This window comes from Podospora bellae-mahoneyi, chromosome 7, assembly GCF_035222275.1.
Source record: "Podospora bellae-mahoneyi strain CBS 112042 chromosome 7, whole genome shotgun sequence".
NCBI classification, from domain to species: domain Eukaryota; kingdom Fungi; phylum Ascomycota; class Sordariomycetes; order Sordariales; family Podosporaceae; genus Podospora; species Podospora bellae-mahoneyi.
This window is the reverse complement of record NC_085886.1, coordinates 1,244,430-1,267,574: the sequence shown is the minus strand read 5'-3', so window position 1 is coordinate 1,267,574 and position 23,145 is coordinate 1,244,430. Positions and strand designations below refer to the sequence as shown.

Below are 23,145 nucleotides of genomic sequence, written 5' to 3'. Positions count from 1 at the left end.
CCCAAAAGCTTGACTTGCTATCCCGACTATCGTCTCTACGCTCAAACGGCTGCTTGCGTAAGGCAACCCCGACCCCTTCCCCGGGCTATCATGAGAGGCCAGGTTGCATCGCTGCACCGCCGCCTCGCATTGCTTGCTGGGCAGACAGGCAAGCAGGTCCCTTCCAACGGCCGCCTTATGGCTGGAGTTTCCAGCATCTTTTGAAAAGGCGCGGAGAGTGTGGCATGATGAGGATGAGGCTTTGCGATTTGGGAAGATAATGCACCGATTGTGTGCAAGTTCTCAACAGGAGTCATCGGTTTGGAAACAACTGACAACAAACAAAAACATGCGGCCCGGTAGGGTTGGTCTCACTTGGTATCCCTAATATTGTCTCTTTTTTTTGTCCTGTGGTGTCACCGTCCCTGGATTGATGCAAAGATGTTACTGTCATACTCTGGTTGGGACAGCGAGAGTCTAGACTCGGCAATAGGCAGTGAGGTGGCATGGCTGTGGACAGCTATAAACGCAAAAAAAGCCACCGGTATTCTCCTTCTGGGCTCTCTATTTTTCAATCGTGTTCTCTCCGGGAGGGCCGGAGCGTGAGTGGCGGAACGGAGCTTGGAGCCCGGCTAGGGATCACCGCGCAGTTGCCTGTTTGTTACAGGCCTAACTTATTTTAGTATTTCTGTCGAAAAATATAACAAAACACAAAGAGCACTTTACAGATACAACTACATATATTTATAAGGCTAAAAGTCAGTTAAATTAAAGTGAAATAAATATAAAATACGGTTTAAAAGCTTGAAAATTTAATATAAGTAATACTTTAGTATACATTACAGCTAAAAAAAAAATATTAGAATATAATTTACATAAGTAAAGTTATAATTACCTAATTAAGCAACTAATGTATTAACTAATTTAATCACTAACTTAATAACTGATGCAATAACTAATTTAGTAACTATTAGCTCTAAAAATAAAACTTAATAATATAAGCTTCAAAGCTTTTATTTAATATCTTGGCATAACTAAGCTTATAAATATAAATAGCGTTAATTTTCATAGTGAGAAGTAGTTAAAATATTCGTTAGATAGCTCTACACGAAAATGCGGTTGATTTTGGTGTGTTTTGACTGTTTTTCGATGTTTGTGGGATCTTTTACCTGATGTGGCTAGACCCGTAACCAACAGGAGATTACGTCGTGATGCCTAGCCGGGCTTGGCTTTTGAATTTTCTGGGAGTCTGGCCGAGGGACTTTTCTTGTGGTGGTGGGAGGAGGTGATGTGCTGAGGAACTTGGATCAGCACAGGGACAACCCCAGGCGATGGTTTCCCCTGTGGCGTTTCACCTTTGCCCAATCGAAGCTCCGTTCGTTGGTTGTCTTGGCATCCCGTACCTGTTTGCACTCGCACCGCCGCGCTGCGCTGCGGAGGATGAGGAGGCCTTGTGGCCAATGCATGAGCGGACGGACCACCATTACGAAGCATGTGTCTCCAGGAATCCAGTCAAGTGGTTTTGCTGGGATCAGCTTCCAGCCGAGCTTTGGCAGAAGAAGCAGGGCGAGCTTGTTGCAGCAAGCGGCCATGTCTGGTCTGGGAGCAAGACAGATGTCGGGTCTCGATTCTTATCGAGCGTCATAAGGTGAACATTGGGGCTGGGTGGTGAGACAGGATCGGATGATAAGATATGGTATTGAAATTCAAATTAGCAGCACATCTTTCGCTGTAACGTGCAAGTTTAGCCGTGGAATTGTGAAAATACCATCTTGTACCAGCCCCGGGACGCGTCAGTACGGACCGGTGCAAGATACCCAATTAGGAAATAGGAGGGGTCGCTGCCCCCTGGTGGGCTTCCCGCACCCCCCCATGTCGACAAGCCGTTCAATTTTCATCGTCTCTCCCTTCATCTGTCTCCCAGTCCCCCGGTTTCTTGGATTCTTGGCTAGATCTGCCATCATCTTTCGTCCTTGGACGACTTCCTTCTCTTTCCCCTTGCACCACCCAGCCTGCATTGATTTTGCATTTCATTCTTTCCACCCCCTTTGATTGCTATCAACACTCTCCCTTGACTGGCCGAGAGCTTTCTCTTCTGTCCTTGCGACCTTGAGGCACGCATTGTGTGGTTTAAACATACAATTTCATTCTTTTTTTGTCCACATCTGGTTGGCATTCGACATAGAAAGCGAGATATTGGGGTACTGGGAAAAAGACGACAGACAGACAATCAGCAATCACAGTCACGCAGCTCAACGTTCCTTGATCATCATCCCACTGAGCACCACCTCAATCCACTCAACAATAGGTATTCAAACCTTCCAGCAGGACTTGGACAGGATATCTGGATACCACAGCATTCGTTCTTTTCTACTCGGCAAAACAATCGGTGGCCCGTACAGCTTCGACAGCATTCAGCGACATCAGATGAACCTTTGACATAGGTTGCGATTCAACTTATCAAACACCACCTACTAGGATAGAGTGGAGCACGATTCAGTTCTTGTTGGAGACGGGAACATCAAAATAACTCGACAGAATTTGGGAGGATTCAACATGTCGGTATCGGTTCCGGGAAATGCCACAGCTGGCGCGCAGGCAGGTGGAAGGGGCCATGGAGCAGCAGCGGGGGGAGCTACCAGCAGCGTGGATCATGCTGTCGTGAACAAGATGCTTTCTCACTACTTGTTGATTGTTCTGGGTGCAGTCTCAGGAGCCCTGCTCATCTGGCGAGTTACCACAGTCTTGGTCCGATATGTCAGGACGGTAACCTGCCTTCACAACGACCAACAGCGATACTTCGCCAAGCCATCCCACAACTACTCATGGTTCCAGAAGAACATCCTCTACGCACCCATCTTCAGCAAGAGGCACAACCGCGAGTTCCAGATCAGCTCGGCCCTCAATGTCGGCACTCTTCCGTCCCGTCTTCAGCTGTTTTTCCTCTTGGCCTACCTTGGCACCAACGTTGCCTTTTGCGTCATGACCATCGACTTCTCCGGCCCTCTTGGTCAAGTTGCGGCACTCATTAGAAACAGGACCGGATACCTCGCTGTTGTCAACATGATCCCTCTGTTCCTCATGGCTGGCCGCAACAACCCTCTCATCAATCTTCTCGGCATCTCTTTCGACACCTTCAATCTTCTTCACCGCTGGTTTGGGCGTATTGTCATGCTGGAGTCTGTTGCCCACACAGTGGCCTGGTTGGTTGGCAATGCTTCCAAGAACGGCTGGAGCGCTGCTTTCAACACTGCCATCACCGTCAAGTTTCTGATGTGGGGATTCATTGTAAGTTATCTTGGATCTAATGTATCGAGGAACATGGCTAACACAGTTCTGTAGTCGACCTGTGCCATGATTGCCCTTTGCATTCAGGCATCCAGTATTTTCAGACACGCCTACTATGAGACCTTCAAGATTGCCCATATCGCCCTCGCAATCTTGGCGGTTCTTGGTCTCTGGTACCACCTCGACCTCAAGAAGCTCCCACAGCTCAAGTATCTCTACGCCGTTTGTGCCCTGTGGATCTTTGACCGTGCTGCCCGTTTCCTTCGTGTCGGATATCGCAACATCGGAGCCGGTGGGACCAAGACTCTCGTTGAGGCTCTCCCTGGCGGTGCCTGCCGCGTGACTGTCAGCATGGCCCGCCCTTGGGATTTCCGGCCCGGACAGCACGCCTACCTTTACATGCCATCTATCGGTTTCTGGCAATCTCACCCTTTCACCGTAGCCTGGAGCGACGAAGCTGAGCAGCTCGACGGTGAAAAGGGTCTCCCGATGGACCGCCACGATGTCTTGTATCAGAAGAAGACGTCTGTTTCTTTCATCATCCGTGGCCGCACCGGCTTCACTGGTGCGCTGTACAGCCGCGCGGCCGCCAACCCCGACGGAAAGCTTGTTACCCGTTGTCTTGTCGAGGGTCCTTATCGCGGCTCTCATCAACTTCACTCGTACGGAACAGTCATGCTCTTTGCCGGTGGTGTTGGTGTGACCCAGGCCGTTCCCCACGTCCGTGATCTCGTCGCCGGTTATAGCAACGGGACAGTTGCTGCTCGCAAGGTCATCATGGTCTGGGTGATCCAGACTCCTGAGCACCTCGAATGGATTCGCCCCTGGATGACCGAGATTCTGGCCATGGAGAAGCGCCGCGAGGTTCTCAAGATCATGTTGTTCGTCAGCAGGCCTCGCTCGACCAAGGAAATTCACAGCCCCAGCTCGACAGTACAGATGTTCCCCGGCCGGCCCAACATCGACACACTGCTGGGTATGGAGATGGAAAACCAGATCGGCACCATGGCTGTGACTGTGTGCGGGCCAGGCGCGCTGAGCGATGAGGTCAGGCGGGCAGTGAGAAATAAGCAGTATAACGGAGCCGTGGACTTTGTGGAGGAGGCCTTTTCGTGGTAGTCACACGATAGAATATGAAAGGGGAGTGAGAGGAGGTAGGAGGCATTGCATATTTATTTTCATTCCCTTGTACATATTTTTCTTTGTTTTTCTGGAGTTGGGATAATTCGATTTTGGCGCTCACCCGAGGTATCGCGCAGCGATTCAGGAGAGGAAGTAAAAGGCTTAGACAAGCCTGATGATGATGAGAAGATAGATACCAAGAATATTTTGGATCTCACACAACAACATTCATATTGTAAATATTTGATTATCTATATTTCCATTCCACGGTTGCATTTCAGCTTCTCTTCGGTGTGTTGTTGTTACCATTCAGGGGGTCACACGGCACTCAGCATGCTGCCCAGTGACAGGGGGAGGAGTCGACCCCGCATTTGACAACACCCAACAGCTCCGCCTGGGGGCTAACGCTCGTGACGTCGTTCCGGCGTTCCCCCAAATGCGGCGGTCACCCTTGGCCTTCACTGGGAACCTCGTTCTTTATCAACGCTGCCAGGTGTGCCCACGTGCCCTTGTCTTATCGCTGGTCATCATTACACTTGCTTGCCATTTGCTTGTTTCTCCATCCTATCCATCAAGGTTCGGGGTTCGTCCCGTGATAACTTCCCAACTATTCTCTTGTGTTTGTTTGCCTTGTCTTGGGATATCTCCTGCACCTGTACTGTCGTCTGTTTCACCACTTGTTCATTACCGCTGCCGAAGTAGCCCAATCCCGACACTCCCGACGCCCCCGATAGCGATCCCTGATCCCGAGGTGTTGACTCGAGAGAGCCAGTATCCGATATCCGAACCAGATCCCGTGCTTTCCTGCCTACTGTCGACTCGTGCTGCCTTACCGCCTGTTAATTCGTGTTTATCTGTCCTGTTCGCACCTCACAGAATACCGCCATCGATAACAACTACCACATCCATATCGGCCCAAGCCAGCAACAGTCATAACCAAAGTAAACCAAGACACAAGAAATCAAGCTACCCATCGCCAGCTAGCTAGGCAGGGAGAGTGGTCCAAGGGAGCCGCCCCCCCAAAACCGCAACCATGGGCCTAACTTACAACACCTACCTCAACTCGGACGTCATCTACGGCTGCAAGAACTGTAAGGCACACTTGGCTAACGCCCATGATATCATTTCGCGGGTATGTCCTTCCGCTTCCATTGTCCCTTCTCCCCCCTCCCCTCCTTGTACAACAGGGGACTCGCTAACCGCTCGCCTGTTTCCCACCACCAGAACTTCCGCGGCCAACATGGCAAAGCCTACCTCTTCAACACGGTCGTCAACGTCGAGACGGGCGACCCCTCGGAACGCAACATGACGACGGGGAGGCATGTCGTGAGGGATATACAGTGCCGGCAGTGCAAGGATGTGGTGGGGTGGAAGTATGACAGGGCGTATGAGAGCTCGGAGAAGTACAAGGAGGGAAAGTTCATTCTGGAGGCGGAGCTGCTTTGTAAGGTTACGTGAATCGACAGTGGGATGGGTCGAGTGAAGAAGAGGGCATGGTCTGGAGTTTTTGGGTTTGGAGTCTAGCGGTGGGTTTGGTTTGCTTGGGATTGGTAAGGGGTTGGGTTCTTGCTTGCTTTTCTTGGTTTACTTGACATTCATGGGGTTTAGGGGTTTATTGAGACATGATGGATACGAAGATAGGGGGAAGGATTGATGAATTGCAGAACAGAGCAGCATTGATGTGTGGAGCGTGTACCCTACTTACATATGAGATAGGTAACGTTGGCACACTTTATACACACTCCCTGTACCGTATGTGAAATGGAAGGAGCCTAGGGAAATGAAGACTCAAGAGGAGGAAGGAGCCGTGAGGGTCCAAAGGAACGGTGGAATGACAATGAAAGAGCACAGAGGGAAAGCCCGCAGACAGGGAAGGAGCCATCGTGGAGAGAAGGAAAGAGCTACCAAAGAGACTGCCGTCAAGAAGGACTCTATCACAGAAACCTCTTTCTTCTCTTCGGACATCCCCTCTGTCATGGCAGAGTCCAGAAGATGCTGACTCAAATAAGTGCATACGGCAACCAATGCTACTACCACGATCATGAAGTCAACTGAAGCTTTGGCGGCAACCGCCGCGAGGAAACCAACACTAAGGCACCACGCCCTCCGCACTTTAGCAGCCAATCCAGTTTGTTCGCCATATCTCAGTCCCCATTCTTCTGACTTTCGCACCTCCGACGCCACGGGGATGACTTAACTTCGGTCAGGGACCAATTCAGGGAAAACACCACTCGACAGATCGGTTGTGTGCGGACTCAATCTTGGCCTCGTGTTCCATGATCAAACTTGACAGAAAAACCATGGTCCCATCCCCTAGCCCCCTCCACATCGTGGACATCAACAGTCGGACTCTCGTCCATAGCAGCTCAAGAGTCATGTTCATGATGCCGAGATGAGGTCAAAGGGCATTCCATCCGCACATGAGGCGCGAAGATAGGGGCAAAGCCAAAACATAAGAACTCCAGCTCCCAGTATCTCTCCCAGGCCTCCATCAGCTTATTCCTCCATCACCCTCTTTCATCCAGTCAACCAGCCTCGCATTCTCCTCATTTCTTTGAGCAGCATTCTGAGTACCAGCGTCATGTCTTTGAGTACCCTCCGCACCGGCCTCGCGGCCTTGGTGCTTGCCCACGGCATCAGAGCGGCCCCGACTCCCGAGCTCGATCTCAACACTATCCCTCCTCCTGCGGTAAACCTGACTGCCGTCACGGATCTGGCCAGCTACAGCGACTTCACCGTCTATGACAATTGCGACTGCAACAAGAACAACGGTAACGAATACCGCAATAAGCTCAACTGCGATGTAAGCCTCCCTGCCCTATCAAGGCTTGCTTGTTGATTAACTGACACATGTTTCTTCAAGACCAAAGTAGCCGACTACCGCAAGTCCGTCTACGTTGACGGTCTGGCTGCCGCCTTCGGTGGCTTTCAGGACAAGCACGGCAAGTTCGAGTGCGGTGGCCAGTACTTTGGCATCCTCTTCAAGGGCTGCTACGACCTTGAGAAGAAGTACAACGGCCGCATCCGCTGCCTCCGCCCCGTTCCCCCCGGATGGATCGAGAAGCACGGTGGCAAGGGCTACGGTGGTGGCGGCTATGGCGGGTATGACGGCAACAACTATGGTGGTGGTCGAGGCTACGGCGCTGGCTACTCACCTTCCGGCTATGATTCGGAGGGTTACTGCGACCAAAATAGCCACAACTATGATAACTGCGATGGCCGCCAGAGGGGCTATGGTGGTCAGGGCGGGTACGGTGGCGGTTACGGCGGCTATGGCGGTGGCCACGGCAATAACTACGGACCTGGTGGTAACTATGGTGGCCGGGTTAACAACTATGGTGGGCTCGGCAACTACGGCGGACACGGTGACAACTACGGGAACGGCAACAACTATGGTGGTCACGGTTCCGGTTACGGCGGTTACGGCTCCGGTTATGGCGGCTATGGTGGCGCCCACAACAGCCATGGCAACTACGACGGCTACGGCAATGGTTTCGGCAACAACTACGGTGGCCATGGCTCTGTTTATGGCGGCAATGACGGCTATGGCAACAAGTACGACGGTCACAACTCTGGCTATGGTCACGATGGTCACAGGTTCGGCCAAGGCGGCTACGGTGGTGTCTCTCACGGTTCTGGCTATGGTGGCCCTGACGGCAACAACTACGGTGGGCACGGCTCTGGATATGGTGCTCATGAGTCTGGCTACGGTGGCCCTGGCTATGGTAACGAAGGGCACAAGTATGGTCATGATGGGAACAAGCACGGTCATGATGGGAACAAGTATGGACACGATGGGCAAAACTATGGTGGCCACCAGTCTGGATATGGCGGCCCTGGTTATGGCAACGAAGGGCACAAGTCTGCCCACAACGGCTATGGCGGTCCTGGCTACGGTAATGAAGGGCACAAGTCTGGTCACAATGGCTATGGCGGCCCTGGCTATAGTGGCCACGGTGGCTACAATGGCTACAATGGCTACAATGGCTACAATGGCTACAATGGCTACAATGGCTACAATGGCTACAATGGCTACAATGGCTACAACGGCAAGGGCAACTACATCGCCGAGGTCAAGCCCGAGGACCTCGTCGCCGTGGTCGAGAACCAGCCCTCAGCTGTTGTCGAGGCCACCCTCGAGTCCACCACCACCGCGTCGGCATAGATTGACAGCCGGTTCTCTGACGACCCAGATGTACATACAAGATTCAAAGCTGATGACGGTTTATGACTTGGCTGGGGTGGCTGGACACACAAACAAAAGAAAAGGCAAAAGAGCGGCAAAAGGGGTGTGGAGGGGAGGAGAGGTGATCAGGGGAGGAGGGGAAAGTCTTGTGTGAAGGCAGCATTTTGGTCCGCTTGAAAAGCTCATGATAACCAAAAAAGCGTGGAGTTAATTGAAATAGCATCTTTGTTTGTTGTTTAGTCTTTTGCAGCTTGTTGGATGTATACTAGATAGATCGTGGCAGGCAGAGAGAGACATGCTGTATTTGGGATGAGAGAAGGCCGAGTTAGATACATGGGGGATGCCTTTTTAATATCTGTGTTTTTGGAATAATTGATGTTGACCTTTTGTCTTTCCTTAGTTACTTGACAGAGAGAATCATGATGATGTGATGGGCTCAAGATTTTGCTGCGGTGCTACTGACTTATTTACTTCTAGATCTTTTTCTGTGTTTTTCTTTTTTGTATTGTTACTCACCCCCGTGTGGCTTTTGAGGACTGATGTGTTGAATTATAACCTGAGAATATCTTCTTTATACATTTATCCCTTGAATAAGCGAAAGAGATGGGACAGCAAACTTGTTGGATTTGTTCGGGAATTCATCATGTCTGTTGTCTGACGATATCAACGGGAGGATGCAAAAGGGCCCAATTCCGGAGTTGAATAGCACATACGATCATGTCCAGCTAAAAAAAAAAAAAAAAAAAAAATATCCGGTATCCCGTCCGCTCTGCCCTCATTTTCAAAATAGCTGAGAGTCGAACCAGGACTCAGGTTGGGTGACCGCTGGGGAATCCTCGATGTTGTGTGTTTTTTGATGTTTTTAGTTATCTGTCTGTCGTGTAACACCCCCGACCCCTCCCCTCCTTGGCTTAGGCTGAATGTTCGGACGATTTTTCCATTCTCGGGAATCCTGTCTCGTTGTCAAACAAGGGATTCCGACCACACAATATCCTTTTTTTCTTCCCGAATAGCTGCTCCAAGGTAAGGTACTCCCATCACAAACTTCTTCTTGTCTGTCTGTCTGTCGGTCTGTCTCATTCCCGATGCCAACCGCCCTCTAAAATCTCACCGGGGTTTTTTTTTTTTTTTTTGGGGGGGCGGTTTCTTTCTATATATCTGTAAGCCATCACTAGTTAACACTGGGGACAATACGAAAAAGACACAAATGACAAGTCAAGATTAAAGTGCTGACTGACAGTGTACTCCCTCCCCCCCGCCATCCCCCCCCCCTTCTCGCTCCCGACTAATCAGTCCACCACAAAAAAACCTCGCAAGTGCCAGTAATAAGCGATGAACTGAAGCGTAAAACAACACTCTATCACAGACATATGAACTCCACACAGTAATTGGATCGAATCTGTACATACAATAGTAGAAAGCCAACAACCAACCACCCACCCCACACCCCCCACCTCTAACCGCGCAATACTACTCAGTTTAGAAACAACATACATACACTCACCTGCGGATGATTGAACTGTCGGTATCCACTCCTCCACCAATCTAGAATCCCCTACCCCTTCCTTCCCCTCACCTCACAAACCCCCTCCTCTCCCCCAGATTACGGTAGTTTCTTTCTCCACATGTCAACCCCCGTCCCCTCATCGCCGAGAAAACTCAATCATCAAACTCGTAAGACATCATCTACATTAGATCTAGATCTCCCCGTCTCAAATCCCCGGTCCGATGGTACCCGCCCACAGAGAACTGTCTTACAATCAAAACCTGATATAGTTCGGTCTAGGTCCGTCAGGATGAGTGGGTTCCAACTCACGCACGCCACCGTGAACATCAGCTCACACACAAATCTCACACACTGTCTAGCTGGCCCCCCAATGGTAGTGTAATCCACTTTGCATAATTCCCTCCCGCATCCTGCAGCAAACTTGCATGCAAGATCTATCGTGTCGGGGTTAGTGTACCTGTCGGTAACCAGCCCTGGCCGAGCGAGAGGGGGCCGAGAAAGGGTGTATTGGATCGGATCGGATCCTGGAGGTGGTATGTGATGGGAGATGGGACCCGGGTACGGGAGCAGTTGCAGTGTCGGCGGAGAAGGGAGGGGTTTGGGTGGAAGAAGAGGGAGGGGGGCGTGAGTCCAGTGGTGTGAGGAAGATGGAGGTGTGGTTGAGAGAGGTGGGAAGTGCGTGGGCAAGGCCCTACGCTACCCGCATCCTGTACCCGTATCTTGGTACCCGTAACTTGTCTAGTTGGTGGCGTTCAATACAAGTCTTGTAGAAAGGGTAGCTGCGTGGTAGATGTAGTTGAGTGTGGCCAGTGAGGCGGAGAAGCAAGTATGGGGAGAACGGCCTAGACGGTGGGTGAAGAACGATCCATCCCCAGCTTCTGGGCTCGTCCCCGTCGGTTAGCAACATCAGCTATCAACGGCCATCCACGCAATATAGGTTTCACAACGCGTACCCACCTGTCATCCCATCCATCTGACACACCCACGCAATCAATCTGCCAATATACCCACCCACCAGGCTGCCGGCACTGGATGGTGGTTCGATTATACCATCTCGATCGTATAGCCCAAGCCAAGACAAGTCCTGGGCTGAGCAAACCTACCTACCCTTTCATACGAACCACCACTACCACCTCAACTCCACGCATCATATGCACATGTGTTGTAGCCGCTGCTACTGCGAACTGGCGTGCTGCATGCCACACCCTATTAGCGGCAACGGCAGGCAAGCACCTCCAACCATCCACTGGCGGCCAGCCCGTCTTGGTGAAGTATGAGTGTGTGCTGCTGCCGGCAATCTAATTCTTGAATGGTTCTTCGTCCAGTAGGGGAATAGAACGGCGAGGAGTCGAGAGGGAGGGAAGCCTGGGCTGCATGAGAGTGATGTATGCGGGCGGCCCGATTTGGAAGTTGAGGGTGTTAACAATCGAGAGATTGGTGGAATTCATGTTGGGGGGTGTGGACGTGGAAAGCAGCAGACAGGAAAGATGAATGACGTTGAAGTCGTCATTAGTTGTTCTGAATGGTAAGTGATGCTCCCCGGGGCTTGGTGTTGTATACTGGTTCCGATCGTGGTTGACGGTTTCTCTTCCGATGGATCGTGGGCCACAGGCCGAGCTTCGCTATTCGAGGGGCTCTATTCGAGACAGAGTGCTGATTTTATGACGGTAGAAGAAAGCCAGCCTAGTCTACTTTGTATGTTGGGTACATAGAGATTGCCACTGCTAGCTGACCTCTGGCATGGATCAACACTGCGAGTTGGTGAAGGGTGTGTTGCCCGTTAATGTCTTGCTTCTTTCCTCGGCCTCCTGATGTCGGCTTCATCGTCGGTTGGCCGGATATCGTGCGCGGTGGTGGCAACGGTGGTGATGCTGCATCACGCACATTGTCATTCATGCCACTCGTTTGGCATCGCTGAGAACCAAGTGACTAGCACGAACACGTACATGAGCCACTGAAGACATGTAGATCGGCGTGAGAGGCGCCAAGTACACCTCTGTGTCGGTTATTGGCTGAAAAGGGATGGGAAAGGATGAGACGATGCGTATTAAATGTTGGCTGTCCCCGGTGCTTTGTTCGTGAGTAAGAGGTTTGGGAGGTTTGGTGACTCGAGAATGTCCAAACAGGATTTCATCTTAGAAATCTCGGGCCTGAAATTCCACATTGCTCTTTCCAGGTTACCCAATCCTCGATGCTTCCTTCTTCACATAATGGAACGCACCTGCCTCATGGCCAATGTAGCAGGTATCTTGCGTCATTGTCAGTTGAGTGTTTAGCGACCATGGAAGGTACGAGGTGAAGACACCGACACACCTCGGAAAACACCATCCATCGACCCTCAACCGAGCTCAACCACGTCCAGCAGACCCTCGAGATGTACTCAACCGTACAGGGAGCCAACCTCAAAGTCATGAGTTAACTATGCCAGCATTGGTGGTCAGTGCACCGGTCTGCCTCCGGTCTCTGTTAGCCTCTTCCGGACCCACCTCATCGGCCGCAACATTCACGCGCCCGGGCGCAGAATTGCCATCGAACTGCATACCGACCGAAGAAAGCTCCCAACGAAGAGCGAGACTTGCCAAAACCTATCAGCTACACCGAGGCGCTGGGGTTGATCCGGACAACAAGAATTCAACTTGATCTGACAGTGTGGTCTCGAGGAAGCAATGCTTAGGTCTATTTTCTTGCCCAAAGTCTAGCTGCAGCCCTTTCTTCTCATTTCTGTTTGGAGTGTGACCGTTACCACTCAGCTGTCAAATGCTGACTACTCTTACAGCCAGCTGCGGAACTCCCATATCCTCCTTTGCAGTTTTACCAAATAAGATCAACTTAGTACCGACACCAGCCGTGAAACCACTTGATACACCCGAGGCAGAGCGTGCACAAGTGTATACTGCCATTATATCAGACCGCTCACCCGAACCCCTCGTTCGTTGTAACAAGGCATGGATGGCTACATTCTTGTACCACATGAGAAATACCTCACCTCATGCTCTCGCAATCTTGGCACATTGGACCTGAACTTGTCAGCGACTACAGACGAAATACCGAACCCAATTCCAACACTGACAATTCCTCCAGATAGAGAATGTCCAACATCCTACCCTTTTCCTAAAGCCCAGCCGAAACAAGCATTATTCACCAGCCGCGACCAATGTCACCCAGAGCTTCACCGGTCTGGAACAACTCCCAAGATGCGGGGGATCTCTCCCCAGTTGCCCAGAATCCAGAAGCCTAGCAGCCCTGTTACCCCAGATCTACAATTCAGCATTGGACAACAGACTTACACAGCAGTTTGTGTCCATCCCATCAGGTCTCATCGAGCCACACCGCCCCAAGTTAACCATCCACCGGCATTTGCACATACAATTACATTTATGCCACCAACCACGGACCATCGTCCGCCCCCTTCTTCCTCTCACATTGCCTCTCATCGGACATAACCGCCCCAATCTTTCCTCGATTTCACCCATCCACCCACCCGTCGTGATCACGTCTCAATTATCTCAACCCAAGCTCTCAAAGCGAAGGAGGTCAGACAGACTTTTCACGAGCAAGGGTCTCTTGCTCCTAGCTGCAGGACGCATCCCGCTGACGGCCGGGCAGTCTGCATGATAATCCGCATATCTCGACGCAGTGATACTAACTAATTAACAACAACCGCCAAGCTTTGTCGCTCGCGGGTTGGGTATGCCATATGCCGAGGGTAACACAAGGTCAAGAGCGGGGGCTAAGTGTATACATTCAACGGAGTATTCGGGTGCGGCACACCTTACCTTCAAGCGAACCGGTCAAAGCCAGCCGAACCTACATAAGCACACAGACAACCATACCAGACCAGACCGAGAAGAAACAAGGGTGATGTATCTCTACCCAACTCCCCGACATACATGCCATACAGCCAACTGCATCTGATACAAAAAAAAAAGCGGAGGGGGAGGCAAGGGAACAAGGGAACAAGCGGAAGCCAAAAGGGAAGCGCGGCAAGGCCCGAGAAAAGATGGCCCCCGAAACAACTCGGGTGGACGATCTCGAGCCCTACCTTACCATTTGCATTATCTCAGAAAGATCGACTTGTGAGATACAACATCAAAGATATGGAGCCGTTTCTCTTGGGCTGAAAAAAGAAAGCATGCTGGCTTGTATTCTTTTCGGGTAAAGGCGGTAAACCGCACCACAGGGCCGGGTACACATAGTGGTAGCAACAGGAGCAACAAGCCATGTGTGTCAATTTCCTCGTGGTGAGTGGGGGCACTGCGCTGTGTATTGCGGAAGCACACAGTTCACAGGTCACCCATGTCATCAACAACAACGGTATCAACAGGAATCAATCAACGAATCCATGAAAAAATCCCCATGAGGCCGTCCGGCCACGAGGACAGACAATACCCGGAATATACCCAGCCCTGGTTGCTGCTGTGCTGGATGGCGTACGTACCAACTTACCCCATAGTGTGTTATTTATATGTAGGTATGACACGTTTTTATCCTTCCTTTTACTTGCTGTACGGATTATCGGTTGGGATTATATGCACGCAACAACGCATCGACCGGACCAGACTAGAGACCAACAGCCCCATCATCAGTCATCACGGTCCAAAGAGAGAGGTGCCGAAGGTTCGATCGAAAGGATAAGATGACGGATCATGGCATGACACAATGAAGGGCATCGCCGCCTTGTCCTCTTCGTCCTCTTTACTACATTACCCTACCCTTACCGATACCCCCTTACACCCCCTTCCCCTGTCCTACCCTCCCCTAGTGTACCCATGCCCGTCCTCGGATATCGCGTGCTTCAGCTTTTTTTTTTTTTCAGTCTTCCCAACAGCCGGGAGCATTGCCCGAATGAATGATCGGCGAGGTGGAAGAAAGTGAAGCTTCCATGCTAGTCACCAAAGGAAAAAAGAAGAGAAAAAGCTAAATCGACCAGGTAGGAAGTGTGGATTACTCCACATCTTGACCGACTGTGTTAGCCTCCTGCATTATCATGCATTACCATTCATGTCTGGGTAAGGAAGTCGGTGAAGCCTCAGAGGGGGAAAAAATTTGGTCGCGAGAGATTGTTGTGTCGTGGCATCGCAGGGCAGCATTACTTCCAAATCTGGGGCTGACTGGGCTGGCAGCTGGCGAGTAGGAATTCGTTGCTTCTTTGGAAAGCTTCTTTTCCAAGAGGACCGGCCGGGCTAAATGCCAACAGGGGGTGGTTTAGTTTAGGTACTGTACAGATGGTGATGGTGGGTAGTGGGTTTTTCTTTCGATGACGCGACATTAAATGGGGGTACTCCATCATCAGGCGTCCATCCTGGATGGGGGGCAGAGAAACCCAGCTAGACTAGGTATCAGAAAGTGCTTGGGTTAGCAGATTTTTTTTTGGTTTTTGCTGAGCTGTTGTTTGTTGATGATGATGAACTGTTGTTCGGGTGTTTCTTGTGTTGCTGTCAGGGTGGGGCTCTTCTTTCTCGGCTACCTCTTCAGGTTGTAAGTGGAAGAATATGTCGGGACCGGCCCGGATGTGTGAAGGAGAAAAATAGAAGAGAGATTGGAAAGGATGAAATGGTCCGGAAGAAGGTGTCCCATACAACCTGCCAAATGAAGCGGACACTAGGAATGACGATATGCTGCCGCAGGAAAAGGGGCCGTACCCCCGAGCCGGGAACAAGCCTATGCGGTCCAAACGGTTTGGGATGATGGGTAGATGCGACCATGGGCTGGGGCCGCGGCTTAGCTCCGGTCACGGGATTATTAAATTGCTCAGGACCGCTGTCAACAAGCACCCAAGCAACGAAGAAGACAGACAGCAGAAAAGTTCTGCTGCATATTGCTGCAGTCCAAGCTATCCGAGGTGAAGCCGTTGCTACTGGCGGACGTCGCCAAGTGCTCGCCTGGCAGCCTTGTCCCGTCGGCTCACCTTACCACCGTTCCACCGGGAGAAAAGGTCAACTCTCCCTCTTTCTTTTTCTTTTCTCTCTCTTGAGTGATGAATAGGGAAGTTGATGATAGATATTGACTAGCGCGAGTCTTGTCTCGGTCTCGAAATATGAAATGTCACATCTCACCCCCCTTCGCTCCGATGCCCACAATATCACACAGGGAGCAGGGCCAGTCGGTGGCAGCGAGCCGGAGAGCTTCCGGGGCCTCCTTCTACAAGACCAAAACCGGGCAGATATCTTTGGTCATATTCACGCCCCCAAAGCGAAAAACTCGAGTAGAACCGTCAAGCGCGGCGCTACTTGGGTTTAGCACCATGTATAATACCGAGTATCAGGTATCAGGTTGTCGCAGAATAGGCGGTGCAGCTCAAGTCCCAAGGTCGCATGCAAGACTAGCACTAAGCAGCAGCCAGAAATCGCAATCAGTGGCTGTCCTGCTTCCTGCCACCACTTGCAAGCTGCTTTAGCGCGACAGCTTGCCCCGCGTCTCCGTCTCGATGCTTTTCTCGTGGAGATTGGGACTGCTGCATGCAGCCTGTCTGCCGTCACCTTTTCTCTCTCTGTCCGTCTGTCTCTCTCTCCATCAACAAAGCGGTGAGGGACATGCACAACCTTGGTGGCTGATAATTCCCATGGGATCGAGACACCCGGACCTATCGGGGAGCGGAGCCGTATGCTTGCTTCCATCCAGACTGTCGGTCTGCTACTCTTTCCCCCCCACACCATACACGATGATCTTCCATCGAGGGCATCCCGAGTCCAGCTGCCCGGTTTGTGGCCGCCGCTCGCTGTGTTGCTGCATCTAGTCGGCATGCCGTTGACGGCAATAGGTGCCACTGACCGACATTGCTTCGGTGGTCTCATGATCAGGACAAGACGGCAGTCGACACCCCCATGGGCCCCAGTCAACGCACGTCTCACGATTGACGCTCTCCCGCAAGTGCCGTCCGTCTCTCAGGCAGAAACCCGGGAGCACATCAGGCCGTGGTGGTCCCAGGTGCCGGTAGAAGAAGGAACCCCGCGTCCTAGCGGTCCCAGCGCTTGCCAGGGCCTCCCATGATGCTCCTCGTTTCTGGTGTCCTTTTTTTTTGCGCCTTGGTGTGGGAATCTCTGCACGTCGGTCCCAGACAGCACGGGACGGAAGCAATGCAGGGTACGGGTGATGAGTGGTGGGATGTGTGTTTTGTGTGTGTGTGTGTGAGTGTGTGTGAGGGGTAGGTTGGTGTCTGGTAGAAATGCTGAATTGGGCAGTGAGCTCACATTCGCATTCTAAAGAGGGTAGAGAGAGACACTATGTACAGATTGGTATGGATAGAAGTGAGGGTCGAAGCCTGTCTCTGATGAGGCATTCCAGAAAATGCACATGGTTGGTTGACAGGCTTGTGCAACGTCCTTGCGGGTCTGGTCTGGACTGCACCGTAGCACCCCACCTCCTCTCCACCCCCGTACCGTAGGTACCTACTGGAGTGCAACAGGTACAGTATGTGATGTAGTACAGGGTGTTGATATCCAGACCCCCCCGGGATCTGGAAGGTAGGCAAGTACCACCAAGTAGTCTCTTTGGCACCCTCGATCAATTCGAACTAATAGTGTCAGAGCCCCTCCGCCGGTTCTCTGTTCCAGAGCTCGACTCTCTTTTTCCAAAGAAAAAACAACAACAATCAACAGACACATCGGAGAGACACCACAGCTCGTCTGACGTACCACGCTCGTTTGTCTTTTCTTCGTCCCAATTCCTCTCTCCTCCCCCCTCCAACCTTGCCCTCCTCCTCCCGACCTTCCCACCATAGTCCCGTGGACTGGTTCGGCTGAGATCGGCCCCGCATTCCATCCATCCGCCCATCGCCGGCAGCAGCCATCGCAAGGCCACCTGAGGAAGCTGCAACCGTTCTGGAAAGCAAACAAGTACGTTCCAGGGCACCTACAACAATATCTCGGGATTCTTCTCTACGAGAAGGCTCAACGGAAAGAAAGAGGTCAGTTCTCTCCTTTGGTCTCCCTCCCCACCAACAGCACAACAGGAGGCCGTCCACTCATGAATGTTGGGGTGGTGGTGTCCTGGTGGTGGTCCAGTGTCGTTCAAGTTCCGTCGCACTTGTGTCGTCCGTGATCTCGACTCCGACCCGCCGCAGTGGCAAAAGCCACAGCCAACCCCGTCAGCTGCCTTTGCTGCCCCACCACACACGCGCGCTGTCAACCAAAAGCCATTGTCGGCTGTCGGGCAGCTTTGGAGGCATCCAGCCAGTTACAACAGCTCATTGGCATATGTTCGAGATGCTAACAGTTAACTTGATGCACCAAGGCCAACCTCATATTGCCGCCACAGCAAGGCCGTGAGCCATCGGCCTCGTGCTGCTTTCTACTCGTCGTCCTAATCTCGTTCTGTATGTTGAAAATCATATCATCTATCTACCTAATCCACACCTGTTACCACGCAATCGAAAAAGAGTCAGACTGTCGCCTTCCACTGCCACTGCCAATCCCGCTACTGAGCCAGCCAGCCAGTCGTGCATCTCGCATATCCCAACATTGTCTTAACGGGGCCGGCAACAGCATGTCATGCAGGGTCCTGGACCGCAACGACTCTCGTCCTCCCTCCGCACTCTCGTTTTTTCCTTCCCTAGTTCTCTTCTCTAGTCCTTCGTCTCTTTTGATTTCTTTTCTTGTTTTCTAACACACCGCTTTTTTTTTGCGAAAACAGGCCCAGCATGGACGCGCTGCTCCAAACCAGCGGTCCGGAGCATGATGGCCAACAATACGTCAAAGCCTTTGCCCAGGTGACATACGAAACGACTCAGAAATGCTATCCGGTCGTGCTGCTTCTCGCCTTTATTATCTCGGCCGGCATCCATAGCATCGCCAAATCGAGGACTGAGGAAGAACTCCTGATTCCGACAGCCACAGGTCCAGGTGGCAAGCCGCTGCCCATTACGAAGCGAAAACGGGAGCACCGAGATCAGCAATCGTTATATTCCACCGACGGCTGCAACGGAGGCATCTCAATCCAGGTTTTTCGGTATTTGGTGGGCGCCTTGATTTTGTCGTTTGCTGCCAATGCGGCTGCAACTGCTCTGCATGTCTGGCAATCCAGCAAGGTTGGAGGAGAGCTGTGGTGGTGTGGGGAGGAGAGAGTTGTAAGTCGAGCCAAGAACCAAGTCGGATTTGCGCACTGGCAACAAAACAAAACTGACACCACTACCCAGGTCTACGTCGTGGGCGCGGCGTTTTTATACATTTACGTTTTAATCACCCTCTTTGACTGGGATGACAGCCCGACGCCAGTGCACTCGATAATTTGGGTGCTTGGTCTTTTTGGGGAAGCAATTATCCTTTTATCGTTTGTCTGCACCCTCGCCACTGGGAAATATGTCTTGGACGGCGAGGAGATGGGGGCTCTCCGAGAAAACCCACTGGGTTTCTGGGACTTGACAGATCTGGGCATTGGAGGTGTCCGGCTGCTCATTGTTGTGTTTTTGGTCAGCATGTACGCCCTCGTCGCATCAAAAAGACGCCTGGAAGAACGGCGGCTTTTGGACGAAGAGGCGAACCGGTCGGACTCGGATGAAACGAGCCCGCTTCTTTCGCACAGCGGAACCGCAACACCTTACAACCGTGGACGATCAAGACAAAACTCGGATTATGGAGGCACCCGCAATGTCAACAAAAATGCCAACAACGATCCTGAAGGCGGTTACCAGCAATGCGAGGACAATGCCGCCTTTTACCGACCCGACAAACTGCCGCATAAAACCTGGTTCGAATATTGCCGTGGATACTCGATCTTCTTCCCCTATCTCTGGCCCAGCAATTCGACCAAGCTCAAGCTCATCGTCTTGTTATGTTTTGTGCTGGAAGTCTCGCAGCGTGTCGTCAATATCATGGTCCCCGAACAGATCAAGACTGTGACAGATACCCTTGCCAAGAATTTCGACCACCCCAACACCGGAACAGGTGCCAAAATTGCCTCTGGCTTGACGGGAATCTTCAGCTTCTCTGGCGGCGAAGATAACGGTGAAAACCCTGGCAATACTGGGGCTCCGTGGTTTGATCTCGGGCTCTTCATTGCGCTCAAGCTTCTCCAGGGCCCATCCGGATTGCTGGGATCAGCCCGCTCCATTCTTTGGATTCCCGTATCTCAGCACACCTACCGCGCCCTCACGACAGCAGCTTTCGAACATGTTCACTCCCTGTCTCTGGATTTCCACTTGGGAAAGCGCACTGGTGAAGTGCTCTCTGCTCTTAACAAGGGTGCCTCGATCAACCAGTTCTTGGAACAGGTCACCTTCCAGGTTGTGCCAATGTTGGTCGATCTTTTGCTCGCCATCGGTTGGTTTTACTTCCGGTACGGAGCGATGTATGCACTTTTTGTGTCCATCATCACGTTTTACTACCTCTACTTGACCATTCGCATGGCTGCCACTAGATCTGATCAACGACGCGACATGGTCAATGCCGACCGCGAGGAAGAGGCTGTCAAAAACGACTCGATCACATCATACGAGACGGTCAAATACTTCAACGCCGAGCAGCACGAATTTGCGCGGTATCGCAATGCCATTGTCAATTTCCAGACTGCAGAGGCCAAGGTTACATGGGGCATCAATCATATGAACATGTGCCAGTCGATTGTGTTCATGTGCGGTTTGTTGGTTGTCCTCTTGACCTGCGGCTATGAAGTATCTCAGGGGACACGCACTGTCGGTGAATTCACGTCCTTGGTCACGTATCTCGCCCAGCTGCAAGGCCCGCTCAACTTCTTTGGCTCGTTCTACCGTACGATTCAGCAGGCCATGATCTCGGGTGAGAGACTGCTTGAATTGTTCAAGATCCAGCCTACTGTGGTTGACAGCCCCGGGGCAGTCCCCCTGCAGGAGAGCACCGGCCATATTAAGTGGGAGAACGTTGGCTTTTCATACGACAGCCGCAGAACCGCCCTTCACGATCTGTCATTTGAGTGCAAGCCCGGCACGACCACCGCTTTTGTGGGAGAGTCTGGTGGAGGCAAGTCGACTGTCTTCCGGCTCATGTTCCGGTATTACAACCCCAAAACCGGAAGACTTTTGATCGAAGGCCAGGATGTTCAAGACCTCACCATTGACTCGGTGCGCCGCGCCATTGGTGTTGTTCCTCAGGACACGATCCTCTTCAACGAGACGCTCATGTACAACCTCCGCTATGCCAACCCCAGCGCATCCGACGAAGAGATCTATGAGGCGTGCCGGGCTGCTGCCATTCACGACCGCATCATGAGCTTCCCTGATGGCTACAACACCAAGGTGGGAGAGCGAGGCCTCCGGCTCAGCGGTGGCGAGAAGCAACGTGTGGCGATTGCACGAACAATTCTCAAGAACCCCAAGATCATCATGCTGGATGAGGCGACGTCGGCACTTGATGGAGAAACAGAGCAAAAGATCCAGTCGAAACTGATTAGTGGCAAGTTCGGACAAGGCCGCACCTTGTTGATTATTGCGTAAGTTTTACTCGGGGAAACCGGAGCGGGTGGAGATTGTGTTAGCTAACCGAGTTGCATTGCACAGTCACCGACTGTCGACCATCACTCACGCAGACCAGATCATTGTTCTCCATGCCGGCACCATGGTGGAGAAGGGCACTCACGAGGAGCTTCTGGCCCTCAACGGTCGCTACGCCGCCATGTGGGAAAAGCACTGCCGCGCCGAACGTGCGGCTGAACATGCTCGCGACGCAACACGGAAAGCCAAGAAGCTCATGGGCTATGCAAACATTTCTAGGCCCAGCGGTGCGAATGGCTACGATAGCATGTTGTCATCCGCCATCCTGCCTACGGCCATGAACAGCCCTACGCTCGCACCGAAGCATGACGACAGCCGCTCCATCAGCTCGAATGATAGCCATCATTCTGGCAGTGGCTCTGACGGCACCCTTCAAGAGGAGGACGACGAGCAGCCGGAAAAGTTGCAGCCCAACGGGGTGAAGCAAGACGAGGAGCGTAGGCCGCTTCTGTACTCGTTCCCCTCGGGCACCACAGCTGGCCGCTCGACGGATGCCCCGGACCGTGTTTGATTTTCAAGCACTCGATTCCCTACTGTCGGATTTGTCAGACCACATTTTGGCATTTTTGCGTTTTTACCCTTTTTGAATCCGATAGAGCGCTCAACACATGCGGAGCACAGCCAATAACTTTAATGAGGCGACATTGATCACCTCCCTAATCAACTAATCAAGAATCCTGGACGCCTTCAACTGCCAAGCCGGGGTTGATGATTTCACCGTCCAACAACACGGCGAACTGTCGACAAGCCGGCGGTATACCCTACTGTAACGAATATCACGACACGCACGACTGTCAGCGATCACAGTATAGCACAGCACAGCGCAGCGAAGCGAGCTTTTTAATAGTCCTACATCTCAACATTCCTCTTCTGTTTGTATACTTGTTGTTTTTTGCTTTTATTTCTCCGTGTTTGGGGGTTTGCGCTGCGCATGTTTTTCTGAGACGACAGAGACGAATCTCCTCTAGCCTTGTTTTTTCTCGGTTTTTTATATTTCTTCTCCTTTTTCTTTGAAACCACGAAATGATATCCCCAGCATATGGGCGGCGTTGTGTGCGTGCTTTGACTTTTGATCAAGGCGGTGGGAGGGTGGATGGGGTGAGGAGGGGGAAAGGGGGTTGTAGAGAAAATGAATGAGAGCCTGTTTCAGCGCAAAGCGAACAAGCGAGTGTTTACTACCTTCTTTTCCCTCATGATGTGTCTGGTAGATTGGGGGGGTCCAAGGGGGTCGTCCGTCTGCAGGACATCACCGACGGGCATAAAGGCGAAAGGAGTTTCATCGGGGATGTTGGGGCTTATGAGTTTGGCGTTTTGGTCGTGTTGTTTGTTTGAGCGTAAGTTTCATGGTTTTTTTTTTTTTTTTTTTGGTGGGATGTCTGTATGCTTTTGATGTGTAGGACGCAAGAGGCAACGTTAATGGGGTTTTTTTGTTGCCTTGCGCTGGTGAGGGAAGGGAGAAAGGCCTAAAGGAAAGGAAAAAGGGGCCTGATACCATCATTGTGAGTTGAGATGTGTGTAGAATGAGATTCTTCTGAGATATGAAGAGGGAATAACACGAAAGTCTGTCATTTGATGGACGTTATTTACAAGATTTTGAGTTGG

At 51.7% G+C, this 23,145-nt stretch overlaps 5 protein-coding genes across 5 annotated transcripts; all 5 read left to right on the top strand.

The window, feature by feature from the left end:
- Positions 1–1,737: 1,737 nt before the first annotated feature.
- Positions 1,738–4,665, top strand: QC761_705660 (uncharacterized protein). The gene is made up of 2 exons (XM_062882128.1): positions 1,738–3,267; positions 3,322–4,665. The coding sequence occupies exons 1-2, from the start codon at positions 2,536–2,538 to the stop codon at positions 4,384–4,386; spliced, it is 1,797 nt and encodes a 598-aa protein (XP_062728134.1). The 5' UTR covers positions 1,738–2,535; the 3' UTR covers positions 4,387–4,665.
- A 193-nt stretch (positions 4,666–4,858) lies between these two features.
- Positions 4,859–6,130, top strand: MOH1 (protein yippee-like moh1). Its single transcript, XM_062882127.1, has 2 exons — positions 4,859–5,521; positions 5,614–6,130. The coding sequence occupies exons 1-2, from the start codon at positions 5,423–5,425 to the stop codon at positions 5,845–5,847; spliced, it is 333 nt and encodes a 110-aa protein (XP_062728133.1). The 5' UTR covers positions 4,859–5,422; the 3' UTR covers positions 5,848–6,130.
- An 840-nt stretch (positions 6,131–6,970) lies between these two features.
- On the top strand, positions 6,971–8,554 carry QC761_705640 (uncharacterized protein; the record flags this gene model as incomplete). The annotated part of the gene is made up of 3 exons (XM_062882126.1): positions 6,971–7,192; positions 7,253–8,330; positions 8,376–8,554. 3 exons carry the CDS (start codon positions 6,971–6,973, stop codon positions 8,552–8,554), a joined length of 1,479 nt encoding a protein of 492 aa, XP_062728132.1.
- A 2,393-nt stretch (positions 8,555–10,947) lies between these two features.
- Positions 10,948–13,816, top strand: QC761_705620 (uncharacterized protein; the record flags this gene model as incomplete). Its single annotated transcript, XM_062882125.1, has 4 exons — positions 10,948–11,607; positions 11,757–13,107; positions 13,164–13,568; positions 13,799–13,816. Exons 2-4 carry the CDS (start codon positions 13,072–13,074, stop codon positions 13,814–13,816), a joined length of 459 nt encoding a protein of 152 aa, XP_062728131.1. The 5' UTR covers positions 10,948–11,607; positions 11,757–13,071.
- A 3,837-nt stretch (positions 13,817–17,653) lies between these two features.
- hmt1 (ATP-binding cassette-type vacuolar membrane transporter Hmt1) lies at positions 17,654–23,141 on the top strand. Its single transcript, XM_062882124.1, is given in 4 exon segments — positions 17,654–19,146; positions 19,216–21,482; positions 21,550–22,898; positions 22,912–23,141. 3 exon segments carry the CDS (start codon positions 18,721–18,723, stop codon positions 22,052–22,054), a joined length of 3,198 nt encoding a protein of 1,065 aa, XP_062728130.1. The 5' UTR covers positions 17,654–18,720; the 3' UTR covers positions 22,055–22,898; positions 22,912–23,141.
- Positions 23,142–23,145: the final 4 nt, after the last annotated feature.